The sequence below is a fragment of the Bidens hawaiensis genome, unplaced genomic scaffold, assembly GCF_021521415.1.
Source record: "Bidens hawaiensis isolate Kalapana, Puna unplaced genomic scaffold, B.hawaiensis_p1.1 tig00027332_1, whole genome shotgun sequence".
NCBI lineage: Eukaryota > Viridiplantae > Streptophyta > Magnoliopsida > Asterales > Asteraceae > Bidens > Bidens hawaiensis.
In genome coordinates this window covers 206719-223161 of record NW_027494422.1, presented here as the reverse complement: position 1 = coordinate 223161, position 16443 = coordinate 206719, and the positions used below count along the sequence as shown (strand labels likewise).

General features: G+C 44.8%; 1 protein-coding gene across 1 annotated transcript; it reads left to right on the top strand.

The window, feature by feature from the left end:
- The first annotated feature begins 244 nt into the window (after positions 1–244).
- Positions 245–6918, top strand: LOC143575297 (protein NO VEIN-like). The gene is made up of 2 exons (XM_077059705.1): positions 245–498; positions 6299–6918. The coding sequence occupies exons 1-2, from the start codon at positions 331–333 to the stop codon at positions 6530–6532; spliced, it is 402 nt and encodes a 133-aa protein (XP_076915820.1). The 5' UTR covers positions 245–330; the 3' UTR covers positions 6533–6918.
- The last annotated feature ends 9525 nt before the right edge of the window (positions 6919–16443 follow it).

Genomic DNA, 16443 nt, shown 5'->3' with positions numbered 1-16443 from the left:
GGCCATATAAATAAATATATAAAATATATTTATTCTTACATACCCCCCCCCCCCCGGGAACACGTGAGGTACGAAAACTCGTATAATTTAAAATGTAACGCGTTTTGAAGACTTGGTTTACAAGGTTTAATATTCAATAAATACATTTTAACAAGGACTGAAACTATAAAGTTGATAAAAAAAAGCGGTCTATCGAGAGCGGCAAACATTCAAAACAATCAGACGACGGCACGTGTAGTCCAGTCACCACCACACAGTTTGTTACAAACAAATACGAAACTCTGCATTACGCTTCGTTGATTATTATTATTATTATTATTATTATTATTAATGGCGGTTACATCGGCGAAGCAACACGTGGCGGAGATACGGCGGACGAAGTTTTCAATCGGCGGACAACAACGGAGTCCGTTGACGGACGAGCTTCAACAAGCTGTGAAGAATCTGTCCGCTGAGCTTTACGCTAAAGACGTTCATTTCCTCATGGAGTTTATTCAGGTTAATTCTGTTATTCGTTTATTATTCGGTTTTATTTCGGTTATCTGCTATCTTAATATATGTTATTATATTGCTGTCTGCAAGTGTTAATCGTGCTTCGGAAATGTAAAACCTAATTTGCTTGTGAAGTTTTGGCTCTATAAAGTTAGTTAACTATAGTTTTGTTCGTTTGTATGTGTTAATTGTGCTTGATCGGTACTCGTTGTCTTTTAGTTTCTGAAATGTAAAACCTAGTTTACTTGTGAAATTGTGGCTCTGTAAATATGTTCGTTCGTATATGTATAATGTATTGGTTCGTTGTCTCTTAGTTTCTGAAATGCAAAACCTAATTGTGAAATTTTGGCTGTGTAAAATTGAGAATAACTGATCATGAATCGATAGTTGTTTCGGTTTTATAATCACTTACAGACAACAATAACCTAGATATTACTCATCCGTTATGCAGTTTTTGTTCGGTTTTATTAGTGTAAACAAGAAAGTTTCTCTGCCACTTTAGGAGAGAACTATTTCCATTATATACTTGATTTTGTTACAAATACAAAAGGTAAATAATCAATACAATTAATACATAATATTGACAGAGAATAATTCACGGGTTTGAGCAAATCACGGGATTGAGCAAATCGTGGGATTCCGTATCAATTATCTATTATCCCCCCTCAAGTGAGACGGCGGTGTACAAACACGAAGCAACTCCCGAAAGTGTTCAAACTGAGGTCTCGGTAAACTTTTGGTGAAAATATCAGCTAGTTGAAGCTTGGTAGGAACAAATTGAGTGTGAAGCTTGCCCGACATAAGCAGCTCACGAACAAAGTGGTAATCTAAGTCAATATGTTTAGCCCGTTTATGAGAAACAGGATTTTGGCTCATGAACAAGGCACTACGGTTATCACAAAGTAGTGTCGGTCTAGCAGGTGGAAGAGCATGAAGCTCACGTAACAAGTGAGTGATCCAAACGATTTCAGCAGCGGTATTAGCCATAGCCCGGTATTCTGACTCGCAACTTGACCTAGAGACAGTGGGCTGCTTTTTGGCACTCCACGAAACAAGGTTTCCTCCCAAAAAAATAGAATAACCATAAGTTGACCTGCGCGTTTCAATGCAATGCGCCCAATCGGCATCAGAGTAGCCTAAAATAGTAGTAAGTTTCGGTCGTTGAAACACAAGACCGTGTGATACTGTCCCCTTAACGTATCGTAATAATCTTTTAACGAGCCGAAAGTGATGGTCAATCGGAGCATGCAAAAATTGACATGCCTGATTGACCGCGTATGCAAGATCGGCCCGGGTAATGGTCAAGTATTGTAAAGCCCCAACAATCGAACGATAAAAGGTAGGATCGGAGTACGGTGTACCATCAGACGTGAAAGAGTCAGTTGTTGCAAGAGGGGTTGGAACGGACTTAGTATCCACGAGCCCGGCACGAGTGAGGATATCATGGGCATACTTGGATTGACTGAGAAATAATCCATTTTCTGTGTGAACGACTTCCAAGCCCAAAAAGTAGTTTAACGACCCTAAATCCTTGATGGCAAACTCATTGTGCAAGCGGTTAATGAAGTTTGCGATCATAGCAGCTTTATTTCCAGTGAGAATAAGATCGTCCACGTAAACAAGTAAGTATAGAAGACAATCTTCTTTATTGAAAACGAATAGTGACGTGTCAGCCCGACTGCACGTAAAGCCATAGGTAACGAGAAACGAGCTTAACCTTTGAAACCAAGCTCGTGGTGCTTGTTTTAAACCATAAAGGGCTTTGTTTAACTTACACACGTGGTTGGGAAAAACCGAGTCGATGAAGCCCGGTGGCTGTTCCATGTAAACTGTTTCGGTTAAGGAACCGTTTAAAAAGGCGTTGTTCACGTCCAATTGGTGGAGTGGCCAATTATTGATAACAGACAATGATAATACGATGCGAACGGTTGAAGCTTTCACAACTGGACTGAATGTGTGAGAAAAGTCAAGACCCGGGATTTGAGTAAAGCCTTGCGCCACTAGTCGAGCTTTATGCCGATCAATGGAACCGTCCGAATGATATTTGGTGCGAAAAACCCATTTGGAACCGACTATATTGGACATTGACGGTCGCGGCACGAGTGTCCAAGTATGATTTCGTTGAAGAGCATTGATTTCTTCATGCATTGCATGCATCCAATGAGGATGTTTCGAAGCGGAACGAAAACCTTTCGGGTCGGCTGCGGCGAAAAGAGCCGCATAGAGACCATGATGCATAAAATGAGCAAGATTGGCACGGTGCTTGAGATTGGGTTTAAAGACACCAACTTTAGACCGAGTAACCATGGGGTGAGTCGTGGATGGTTGGTGTGGGTTGGTGGTAACAGTCGGTTGTGAGCTAGCTGTAGCTGTGGAGACAGTAGGCTAAATATTGGTTTCGGTGTTATTGGGTTGTTGTGTATAGGGTTCTGTGTTTAAGGTGTTTGGGGCCAAAGTGGAGGATGATGATGGCTGGAAGTTATCTGATGAGGTGGGAAATGAAGGAGTTTGATGTGTAGGCTCATGTTTCTCATCTGTGCACATAGGACAAGATGGAGTTTGAGTGGAAGGAGTGGGTGAAGGTTTTTGTGGTAGAGGGAAAGGTTGATGTGGCAAATTATAGTCCTCTTGGTAGGTTGAAAGGAAGAGAGTGGTTAAATCATTAAAAGAAGAACACCTCACATACGGAAAGGAGTTTTCATCAAAATGAGCATGACGGGTGATGTACATACGAGAAGTTTCCGGGTCTAAACATTTGTAACCTTTATATTGGGTTGCATAACCCATGAATATACAAGGAATGCTTCGCGGAGATAACTTATGCGGGGCATAGTCACGAAGATACGGGTAGACCCGACACCCAAAAACCTGAATATTTGTGTATGTGGGTGTTGTGGAAAATAAAATTTCAAATGGTGATTTATTGTTTAACACCCCGGATGGTAAACGATTAATAATATATGTGGCGGTGCAAAAAGCCTCAACCCAATAAGCGGTCGGGACACGAGCGTGAAATAACATAGCTAGGCCCGTTTCAACTATATGACGATGTTTTCTCTCCGCTCGGCCGTTTTGAGGTGCGGTGTAGGGACAAGATAAACGATGAAAGGTGCCATTGTCATCAAAATTTTTTCGAACATGTTGGTTTATAAACTCAGTACCACCGTCACTTTGGAAAACCTTAACTTTTCTTGAGAATTGTGTTTGGACAAAACGCAAGAAAGTGGATAATATTGAGTAAAAACCATTTTTTGTTTTGAGCGGATAAAGCCATGTAAATCGAGAATGGTCATCAACAAACACAACATAGTATTTATAGCCATCATTACTTGTTACGGGCGAAGGACCCCATAAATCGCAATGAATAAGATCTAATGGGTTCGATGTACGTTTTTCATTTAGTTCAAAAGACATTTTATGAGCCTTAGCAAGTTGGCATGGAGAACAAATATTAGGTTTAGGCAAAATGGAAGTAAATGACAAACAACCAAGTCTTTTTAAAATAGAAATAGTATCAAATGCAACATGACCTAAACGGTTATTCCATAACTCAAAAGAAGCTTTATTAGAAGAAATTGAAGCAACGAAAGCAAGATTCTCATCCCGTAGCACATAGAGACCGTTTTCACACCGACCTTGAGCAAGAGGTTGGCTTGTTTTCCGGTCCTGAATAGTAAAGAAAGGTTGCGAAAATAAGACATCAACGGGATAATCGGTTGTTAATTGACTTATGGATAAGAGATTCTTGGTCAAGTTAGGAATAACCAAGACATCTTTTAAAGATAAGTGGTTGTTTAAAGAAAATTGACCCTTATGAGAAATGGGTAAGGAATTGCCATTACCAAAGGCTACTGTAGAATTACCCGTATACGGTGCGGTGGAATGAAGATGACCGGTGGAGTTGGCCATGTGAGTAGTTGCTCCAGAGTCGGCTACCCAATCCGGACCATCGGTGGTGACATGGCACTGAGCCTGGAATGCTTGAGCAATGTTTTCATCGGTGTTTGAGGCCGAGGCAAAGGAGGGTAAACGTGGACATTTGTTGGCATAATGACCATCGGTTCTACACAATTGGCAATGGGGCGGTTTACGGGGACCACGAGAGACGGAGTGAGAGCCAGAGCCACGAGAGAAGGAATGAGAACGGGCTTTAGTCATGGATGATCCGGAGCCCGAGCCACGTGCGCGGTTCAGAATAGCGGCAAAGGCAACAGGTGGCGGGGTGGGTGGGTGAAGGGTCTGTAAAAATTGCTCTTGACTCTCTGCCTTAGTTACCAAGTCGCGGAAAGCGAGTGAATCTCGGTTATTGCGTATGGAAGTGGAGAAGTTCTCAAAAGAAGCTCCAAACCCACACAAAAACCAATGAGTTTTATCGGTGTCGGTGATAGGATAGCCAATAGCCGCCAACTGATCACATATGGCTTTGAATTTCCTGCCAAACTCGGTAACGGATGCCGACCCTTTGGTGAGTTGTCGGAGGCTATCACGAAGAAAGTGCATTCTTTCGATAGAGGTGTTACTATAGGCAGCCTCTAGGGCTAACCAGATCTGACGAGCAGAGGTGAGGCCTCATACTTCAGCCACAGCTTCCTCCGTGAGGGAGGAATTGAGAATAAGAACAGCCCGCTGGTCCGCTTCTAACCAGTCGGTGTATATGGGGTTGGCAAATTCGTTGCCATTGGTGGTAATCATGGTCGGAGGAGGAGTGAGGGTACCATCGACATGACTGATTAACTTTTGGTAGGTAAGAAGAGGTAGAATTTGATTTTTCCAATAGAGATAGTTGGTGGAGGAGAGTTTGAGAGTGATCATGTGAAGGATTGTGGCCATTGGGAGAGTAGTATCATTGGGTGTAGTAGCCATGAAAATAGATGGAAGAGGAGGGAGTAACAGAGGGAGAAAGATAAGATCTTTAATTTAGGCGTGATACCATGTTAACAAGAAAGTTTCTCTGCCACTTTAGGAGAGAACTATTTCCATTATATACTTGAGTTTGTTACAAATACAAAAGGTAAATAATCAATACAATTAATACATAATATTGACAGAGAATAATTCATGGGATTGAGCAAATCACGGGATTGAGCAAATCGTGGGATTCCGTATCAATTATCTATTAATTAGTATGCGATCATTTGAAGTTGCTTTGCTGGTTTAATCCATATTTTATGCTTCATGAGTAGTGTTAGTTGTGCTTAAGCGGCCGTTGTCTTTTAGTTTTTGAGATGTAAATCTTTGTTTACTTCTGAAATTTGGCTCTGTAAAATTGAGGATAACTGAATCTGATCATGAATTGATTGTTGTTTCGATTTTATAAGCACTTACGGATAGCAAAATCATAGATATTACTCATTGGTTATGCAGTTTTTGCTCCATTTATTACTCTGCTATTAATTAAAGTTGCTCCTGGTGTCCGCTATCTGTAGTTTTTTGTATCTGTTAATCGTGATGAATCTGTAGTTGCCTCTTAGTTTCTGAACTGTAAAACCTAGTTTACTTGTGATATTTTGGCTCGGTAAAATTGAGGATAACTGATCATGAATTGGTAGTTGGTTCGGTTTATAACAGACAACAATATCATAGATATTACTCATCCGTTATGCAGTTTTTGTTCGATTTTATTAATCTGCAATATACTAAAGTTGCTTTGATGTTCATATATTGTACTTCATGAGTAATGTCTATGATTTTGTTGTCTGTAAGATTGTGTTAAACTGGTTCGTTGGTTTTTAGTTTCTGGCATGCAAAACCTAGTTTAGTTGTAAAACTTTTGCTCTGTAACGGATGATGAATCGCTGTTTCACAGAACGCGGACGATAACGAGTACCCTGACGGAGTTGATCCATCACTAGAGTTTGTGATCACGTCAAAGGACATAACGAACACTGGAGCTCCGGTGACATTGCTAGTTTTCAACAATGAGAAAGGATTTTCTGCTAAAAACATCGATTCTATTTGTAGTGTGGGATGTTCCACGAAGAAAAGTCTCCGTAAGCATGGTTATATTGGGGAAAAAGGTACTATACTTCTATCTAATTAAGGACCTGTAATTTATGTAACGTATGCTTCATGGATATAAAATAATGTATGTCAATGTGAATTTGTGTAAATGCTTCTCACACATTATCTGTTTGTTATCAGGAATTGGATTCAAAAGTGTGTTTCTGATATCAGCTCAGCCTCACATATTCAGCAATGGTTATCAGATAAGGTTTAATGAAAAACCTTGCCAGCAGTGTAAAATTAGTTATATTGTTCCTGAATGGGTCGAGGAGGACCAGGCATTATCAGCTATCAAAAGCATATACAGTTCAGCGACTGCCCTGCCAAACACAGTTCTTGTTTTGCCACTAAAACCGGAGAAGGTCAAACATGTTAAAGATCAGTTGTCAAGTGTCCATCCTGAGGTTATTCTATTTCTTTCTAAGATAAAGCGGTTTTCAATCAGGGAACTGTGTTTGGCTCACAGTGTTGAATTTAGGATTCTCATTGTGTTCCCTGATTGAAAACCGCTTTATCTTAGAAAGAAATAGAATAACCTCAGGATGGACACTTGACAATGAGCAAATCACGGGATTGAGCAAATCGTGGGATTCCGTATCAATTATCTATTAATTAGTATGCGATCATTTGAAGTTGCTTTGCTGGTTTAATCCATATTTTATGCTTCATGAGTAGTGTTAGTTGTGCTTAAGCGGCCGTTGTCTTTTAGTTTTTGAGATGTAAATCTTTGTTTACTTCTGAAATTTGGCTCTGTAAAATTGAGGATAACTGAATCTGATCATGAATTGATTGTTGTTTCGATTTTATAAGCACTTACGGATAGAAAAATCATAGATATTACTCATTGGTTATGCAGTTTTTGCTCCATTTATTACTCTGCTATTAATTAAAGTTGCTCCTGGTGTCCGCTATCTGTAGTTTTTTGTATCTGTTAATCGTGATGAATCTGTAGTTGCCTCTTAGTTTCTGAACTGTAAAACCTAGTTTACTTGTGATATTTTGGCTCGGTAAAATTGAGGATAACTGATCATGAATTGGTAGTTGGTTCGGTTTATAACAGACAACAATATCATAGATATTACTCATCCGTTATGCAGTTTTTGTTCGATTTTATTAATCTGCAATATACTAAAGTTGCTTTGATGTTCATATATTGTACTTCATGAGTAATGTCTATGATTTTGTTGTCTGTAAGATTGTGTTAAACTGGTTCGTTGGTTTTTAGTTTCTGGCATGCAAAACCTAGTTTAGTTGTAAAATTTTTGCTCTGTAACGGATGATGAATCGCTGTTTCACAGAACGCGGACGATAACGAGTACCCTGACGGAGTTGATCCATCACTAGAGTTTGTGATCACGTCAAAGGACATAACGAACACTGGAGCTCCGGTGACATTGCTAGTTTTCAACAATGAGAAAGGATTTTCTGCTAAAAACATCGATTCTATTTGTAGTGTGGGATGTTCCACGAAGAAAAGTCTCCGTAAGCATGGTTATATTGGGGAAAAAGGTACTATACTTCTATCTAATTAAGGACCTGTAATTTATGTAACGTATGCTTCATGGATATAAAATAATGTATGTCAATGTGAATTTGTGTAAATGCTTCTCACACATTATCTGTTTGTTATCAGGAATTGGATTCAAAAGTGTGTTTCTGATATCAACTCAGCCTCACATATTCAGCAATGGTTATCAGATAAGGTTTAATGAAAAACCTTGCCAGCAGTGTAAAATTAGTTATATTGTTCCTGAATGGGTCGAGGAGGACCAGGCATTATCAGCTATCAAAAGCATATACAGTTCAGCGACTGCCCTGCCAAACACAGTTCTTGTTTTGCCACTAAAACCGGAGAAGGTCAAACATGTTAAAGATCAGTTGTCAAGTGTCCATCCTGAGGTTATTCTATTTCTTTCTAAGATAAAGCGGTTTTCAATCAGGGAACACAATGAGAATCCTAAATTCAACACTGTGAGCCAAATATTGATCTCCAGTAAGAAAACTTTGGCTACCTCAAAGAGCATGAATGCTGATTTTTACATGCTTCATCTCTCTGATGATATTGGTCACGAAGCTGACAACGAATGTAGCTACTATATGTGGAAACAAAGGTTTCCTGTGAAACAGGAAAACAAAGTTGATATCAGAAGGGAAGTAGATGAGTGGCTTATCACACTGGCTTTCCCAATTGGGAAAAGACTTAAAAGATGTGCAAGCCTTTCTGGCATTTATTCATTTTTACCAACCGAGACAGTCACAAACTTCCCGTTTATAATCCAACCAGATTTCCTCTTGGCATCTGAAGAGGTAGGTCCCAGCAGAGCCCAGTTGGACCCGCAAGACTCACCTTGAAAAGGGATGTCTGCGCAGTTGAACCCGCAAGACTCCTTAACGGACGTCTGCGCGGTTGAACCCGCAAGACTTAACTTAAAGGGACGTCTGCGCAGAGACCAACTGGATCCGCAGGACCCACCATGCTCAGAGACGTGACGTCCTTACGCGCAGTACGCAAGCTGTCCCCGCAGGAAACGCCTCCCAATGGTCGACGTACTCCGCCTGTTCCCGCAGTAGCGGATACTAGCCATCAGGGAAGGCTACCCGCGCAGCAAGGCTACATGCACAAGGCACTAAACTCTCAAATAATTCAGTAATGTCACCTGAAGAAGAAATGAGCAAAGCCGGCAATACTCCCGCCCAAAGCCGGGAAAACTCCCGCCCAAATGAGCCAGTCCGTACGATACTGGAAGATCTTTTGTACTGTACCTAACGAGGTATGGACAAAAGATCTGACCAAAGATACGACAGCTCACTGACAACAGTATGACGAGCAGCACGCTCTTGTACTGTATGTCACTATTAGCCGCTGCCTACTCACCAACCTGTCGGAGGACGTGCATAGCCTGCAGTTGGTGGAACAGGAATAGTACACAGCCGGCCTGGTCACTATCAGCCGCTGCCTACCCACCAACCACCAGCATGGCATGTGCGTAGCCCACAGTTGGCAGAACAGGAGCCGGCTGTACCTGCTTGGAAACCTACCTTCGGCTATAAATACTCCAACACATTGGAATGGTATTATCTTATCATATATCTTATCTCATATCTCATATCTTGATATATTACCTGATATCTGCTCTAGTCATTCTCTTAATATACACTTATATTCAAGAGCAATCTAGTCTGATTCTCACGCCGGAGGGTGGTCACAAGGAGGGACCCCCCCCTTCTCAGTGACGAGCTCACGGTGTCTGTTTTGCAGGTCATCAGAAGAACCATCTTCGCCGGATCTAACCCCTCATGGGAAACATCTATTTAACCCCCAGATTATCCGTAATCTGCCCGGGGTCGATTAGTGTTCCTTCATTGGCGCCATCCGTGCATAAAAGCTAGAACTACTTTTTCAGTTTTTTCAAACTTCTGGAAAGATGGTTAAGGTTACTCCGTTGCCAAGGCCAACGAGTGACCAAGAAACCCCGGTAACCACAACCCCAACTACTGGGGGGAATACCGGCGACTACACAGTTTTTACGAACACTACCCCGGTTACCCAAGCCGGGGCAAGTGCAGTAAATTTTACGAACACTACCCCAGTTACCCGAGCTGGGGCAAGTGCAGTAAATAATCTTTCACTGGGATTCACCGATACCCAGTTAGAGAGACAACGGACGAGGCTCCCCCGCCAAACACTCGATGAAGTTAAAGCGTGGGCGGAAGCACGTCAAAAAGAATTCCAAGCTGAGTTGGATGAACGCTTACGTTCACTCCAACAGGCTGATGAATTCGGCGAGTACTTGGACGATGATTCGGAGGAATCCGATAGTGACGCAAACCCTCGTCATAGGATGAAAGGGAAGCGTAAGGAAACGGACTCCCCACCGAGAAGGCATTTTGGAGAAACCTTCAAACCAAAAAATGCGGGTGGAAACCCACGTGACTTCTCCAAAACCTTTAGACCAACTGCTGCAAATGCGGGAACGTCCAAGTTCGCAAGGGACATTGCGGAAGCAATCGCCCCAAAAAGTGCCAAACAAATGTCCAACATCGGCACTTATGATGGTATATCCGACCCAGACGATCATTTGAACAGATTCATAGCGGGGGCAACCGTCAGCAACTGGACGGAACCCACGTGGTGTTATATGTTCCAGATGACGTTGGTTGGAGCAGCCAGAGCGTGGTTCGACCGTCTACCGGTCCACCACATCTACGATTGGGCAGACTTCCAACAGAAGTTCAGCCAACACTTCAGTCAACAAAGAAAGTACACTGAAGAGCAATGGACAATCCTCAACTGCATCCGAGAGGAAGATGAGTCTTTACTAGACTTCATCACGCGCTTCAATTCAAAGAAGCTAAGTCTGGGCACTATTAGCGAAGATCTTGTTCGCGCTGCTTTCATCCAGGGCGCGAAAGACCCAGAGCTCATCCGCACCTTAACGGGTAAAGATGGCATGCCGTCCACATGGGATGCCATCATGACAGCAGCTAAACGCTTTGCGGAAACGGAGAAGCAACTGGGTAGAGATCTCCCCCAGAACACAAACCTCTACACCCAGAAAACAAGAGAAGACAACGTCCTTACCGCCCGACTAAACAAAAAGCGGAAGCTAGGCATTTGGCAGTCAAGGGTAAACTTTGACACCTCATCCGGCTTGCACCATCGGTTAGGCGGAAGGGATAACGTACAGTCGAACCAGAACTCCAGATGGACGCCACTCACCAAAAGCGTCACCGAGATATTCGCCACTGAGAAGCTCCCATGGCCAAAGGCTCCAATAATCCGACATCGTCACAATGCTGATCGGAGCAAATACTGTGACTTCCACAGGACAAAAGGCCACACCACTGAAGAATGCACAGACTTGAAGGACATCGTCGAAGCATTTGTCAGAGATGGGACGCTCGCGCACCTCGTGGCGTAACGAACGCTGAGCAGGCTAATGCGTGTAGAACCCCAGTTGGGGAAAACACGAATAAAACTGCAGCTTCAATGTTGGAGACTACATACTGCGTAAACAACGAGATCCCGAACCAGACGCATATCGGCTCGATGGCACTCCCATCCCAACAACATGGAAGGGAGCTCAATTACACAGTTTCCATGTAGATCAATTCCAAACTTGTAAAGAAAAGGCCCAGAGCCACTTCTAATGGAAATGATTCTCCTTATCACATTGATGCTGCTGGCCTTACGTTTATACTTATGAACTTTCCACACTGATGCGCCGGTCTTCACTGCATACATAAGTGGGGAGTAAGTCGTTGCGTGTGGAAGGCGGCAAAACCCGCATAAACACAAAAAACGGCAAACCTTCACGCAGGTCAGTCATAGGTAAAGTTAGGTCATCCCACTAAATGAAAGTGCTGGTCTTACCCGCACAAATCATGATAGAGGAAACCGAACTAACCTATTGACAACCACGCATCGAACGGTTAATTCATTCAAAACACTGATATGTCAGTATTCACCGCATAATCACGTGGAAAGTCGTTGCGTGTGGACGGCGGCAAAACCCGCGTAAACACAATAAACGGAAAACCTTCACGCAGGTCAGTTAAAGGTAAAGTTTGGTCATCCCACTAAATGAAAGTGCCGGTTTTATCCGCACAAATCATGATAGAGGAAACTGAACACTAACCTATTGACAACCGCGCGTCGAACGGTTAACATTCAAAACACTGATATGCCGGTATTCACCGCATAATCACGTGGAAAGTCGTTGCGTGTGGACGGCGGCAAAACCCGCGTAAACACAATAAACGGAAAACCTTCACGCAGGTCAGTTATAGGTAAAGTTTGGTGATCCCACTAAATGAAAGTGCCAGTCCTAACCGCACAAATCATGATAGAGGAAACCGAACTAACCTATTGACAACCGCGCGTCGAACGGTTAACTTATTCAAAATACTTAGAAAATTTCTAACGGAAGGATGAGGAAAACCTACACGCATGTCAGATATAGGTGAAGTTTAGCCATCCTACTAAGTGCAAGTGACGGTCTTACCCGCACAATCACGAAGGAGGAAGCAAAACTTCAACCTATTATCTACCACGTTCAAAGGATAACTTATTCAAAACACTTGGAAAATTGCTAAGCTAAACTAAAGTATGCACGAGCGAATCATATATTGTTTATGCGGCAAAACAAGTGCCAAATTAAGCTATAATATGCATGAGCAAGTCATAACGTTTACAAAGCAAGTCATCCAGTGAAAGTGGCGGTCCTACTCGCACAAAGATTTATATTCCTTAAATAATTCAAGTATTACAAGAATGGCCGGGTATCTACCCGCCTACAAGAATATCAATCTATACAATGTAAACCTATCCTAACAGTGGGAAGGGATCTAAAGGTTCAAGCTTCAGGACCACTCCCTCCAAACCCACTTGTACCCGCACCATCAGTTGGCTGTGGCGGTTCAAGGAAGGTCTTAAGAATGGTTAGCCCATCATCAGCAGCAGCAACTTCGTTCACCTTCTCCACCACTGGATGCGCGAAGGTGGCATATTGGTTCACTGCTTGGTCATATACGGCTTCAGTATCCACATCATATAAAGGGAAGTTGGAAGGCGGGATGCCCTTCTCAAGGAACCCTAGACCAAGCAGGAAGCAAGCCTTTTCCCCATCATCATGAGAAGCGTTGAGGGCTGCGCTCATGGCATCGTCATATGATGTGTCCGTGAAGACCCGATGCACAACCTACAAAACAAAAATACAAGTATCAAAACCTTTTCTAAGTATAAAGAAAAGCGTGAAGACATTATGAAGCTAAGCTTACCTGCGACAACGCTTCTCGTAGAAGCCATTCCTTGGTAACCAGAGCCTCCTGGAGGGCAGCTTGAGCTTGGTTACGGGCGCGTTCGGCTTCACTTTTGTTAAGGTTGGCAAGCAACACTTCTTTAGCCGCAGCCTCTTCGACACCCTTAAACTTACGCTCAGTATGGTCAAGCACGCCCCTCTGGTCCAAGATCTCTTGGAGCTTCTTGGCGTCTTCCATGGCCAAGGCATCATGAGCCTGTTGGAGCCTCTCTAGTTTGGCTTTAAGTTCCTCATTCGCGAGGCGTAGAGGCTCAGCAACAGCTTCAGCCTTGGTGGCCCTCTCAGTTGCGTTCCGTGCAGTTTCCTTAGCTAGCCGAAGCTGTTCGTTAACAGCTTGGGCAGCCTTGGAACGGGCCTCGAGACCGGCCTGAACTTCAACCTCAAGGGCCTTGAAGGCCTTCTCCTTATCCGCAGCAACAGCGGAGAGCCTCATGTTCTCCTCTCGGACAGCCCGCGCCTGAGCTACTTCTTGAATCCGAGCTGCCTTTAACTTGTCGTCTTCACGACAAAGCAGCTCGACGCGCGGCTGCATCCGGGCTAGGAGAATCCGGAGCTCATTTGTCAACCTACCCTCCTGGTAGCTTGACATTGCTTCCCCCAGCGCACCAGCGGGGGCGGCGTGGCGCGCCCATTCGACGCAGTCTACAGGCGTCCGAAGGGTGGTTCCCCGGCGGATGTTCCACCGCGGAACAAACACCTCATTCGAATCCGACACTGCAAAAACAAAAAGCAGTTAGGAAAAGATGATAAAAAAAAAACATAAGAGGCCAAATTCACCCTACGCACCTGTAGGGTCGACAACAGGCCGGTAGCCGCCGAACCCATCACCTGAACCTAACGGATATCCATCCAAGAGGTCAAGCAGATGGGAAGGAGGCACAAACTGGCTTGAAGCCCCAAACATACCTGCTGAACCGGCCGGGGGCGAGGTAGTTGCCGGCGCGGGAGGCACGGTCGAAGCCGCTGCGGTGGAAACCAACGGAGGTGAACTCACCAGAGGTGAACTCACAACCGTGGCCGCGGCTGCGGAAGAATCCACAGAAACACTCACCGCCGGCTCAGTGAAGGAATCAGTGAATATGGCACTGACAGCCGGCGGAGATGTCATCACAGTCGGAACAGTTGGCTCAACTGGGTGAGCAACTGAACCAACGGAAGCAGGCGCAGTCGCCTGGGTCATCGCCTCAGGTAGGTTGACCAAGCCTACCGTCATGGGTCCGGAGGTGCTCCTCCCCGCTCCACCCTGGAATGCGGTAGCATCCATGCCTGCACGAAAAGATATATTAGTATAATGGCGGAAAGATATGAAGTTAAAAGTAAAGGAAGTTTGTACTTACGAGTCCTCTTGAGCTTGAAGGTACGAACAGGCGGGGACGAACCCGATGGAACCGGCCTCTTTACGCCGGTCACCGTCGCTGTACTGGTCTGCCCGGAGGTGACAGCCGTCTCAACCTCCGGAGCAATGGTCTCATCACCACCAGGGTTCCCCGCCACCTCCTCGCTTTCGGTCTCTGAGTCAGACCGATTCACCGGATCGGCAGTGGAGGCAACCTTCGCCTTCCCGCCGGCAGCCTTCTTCTTCCTCGCCAAGAAAGGACCATCTGCGGATTCCTCAGAAGATGACAAAATTAGAGGAATTCCCGCAGAGGTTTGAGCATTGAGAGGGCGAGGGTCAGAAAGTTCTTTACCTGGCCGCCTGGCGCTCAGGATCTCGTGGCCTGGCGGGTAGACCTCCACGAACCGATCCGCCGTTTGCTCAAGGATGGGCAACTCGTGCTCATCTAGAGCACGAGTACCCATCCGAGCGGGACCATCACTCTCCCGCGGCTGCAGAAGAGACTGCAAGTCGTTTCCCTCTGTAAACAAAGAAAAACGGTTAGAACAAAAACCCTAAATTAACGGATAATATGAAGCATACCGTAAGGGACAGAGTTCAAACCGTATTCAAGGACGATGGGAATCTGTGACGCCTCCTTCCACACCCGGCTCATCCCGAGCATCACCATCCCGGACTCCGCAAAGCGGTACACCGGAGTCTGGATCCGGGAGATCTTGGCGAACCATTCCGCCTCCTGGTAGTTGGGGGCGTGAAGGGCGGGGAGTGCTCTCCCATTCTTAAACGTCATCGCAAGGGGGACGACGCGAGCGGAGATATAGAAAAACTCCCGCTTCCACGACCGAAGACTGCGCTCGGTAGCGCAGATCTTCAAACCCTTGATCCGGTTGACCAAGGTGTACCACCCCTGGATGCACCTCCAGAAGTAGAAGGTCATCAACCGATCAACGGGGGGCTCCACGCCCAGAATGAGGCACACCCATTTAAAATGGCGGATTTTGGCGATCGCCATCGGGTGTACCTCCGTCAGATGCACACCGTGCCTCTCCAAGACACGGTATACAAACTTCGTCAATGGGAACCTGAGATTCCCATAAACGAAGAATGCAGCATACACCCCTATTTTGCCCTTGGGGGCATCGTACACCGTCTGGTGTGGCTCCGGAAACTCAGGCTCGAACGGCTCGAGCATGAACTTCCGGACGATGTACTGAAAAAGCTCGGTGGGAAGAGCACACTGGCATTCGCCAGCAGTGCTCTTATCGTCTTTATCAGACGTAGACGTCGGGATCTCGACGTGCACGTCAGATTCCTCGGCGGCAGCCTCAAAATCGTGAGTAGAAGACATGTTTTGGATCTAAAGTGATTTCAGGAGAATGCTCGACAGAAAGTTTGAGTATTCGCCGAAAATCGCTTAGAAGAAGAAGAGTGAAGGTGTGGATTAAGATGCACCCTCTCCCCCTTTATATACTCATCGCAATTAATGCGATGAATTTAATGCGGAAGAGAGAGAAATCGCAGGTGCAATGAAACTATGACACGTGGCAAAGAGCAAGCTGGCAACAACTGTTGAAAGGACGCGTGCCATAAATTTCGCGGCCACGCGCCCGAAAACTCGCGCCCACGCGCCCGAAAAAGCGTCTGGAATGACCATATACTGTCACGTCGCCATAACTTCTTGCACGTCGTGGAGCTGTCAGAAGAAACCGTCAGACCACCCTGACGTCCCTTCAACAGGTCAGACTGTTCTTATCCTTTCACCAACTCTTCGAATTTCAAAAACGAAATTCA

Coding starts and splice junctions, on each gene's coding strand:
- LOC143575297 (XM_077059705.1), top strand. CDS start 331: ATGGCGGTTACATCGGCGAAGCAACACGTGGCGGAGATACGGCGGACG. Junction 499..6,298: donor TCCTCATGGAGTTTATTCAG/GTTAATTCTGTT, acceptor GCTGTTTCACAG/AACGCGGACGATAACGAGTA.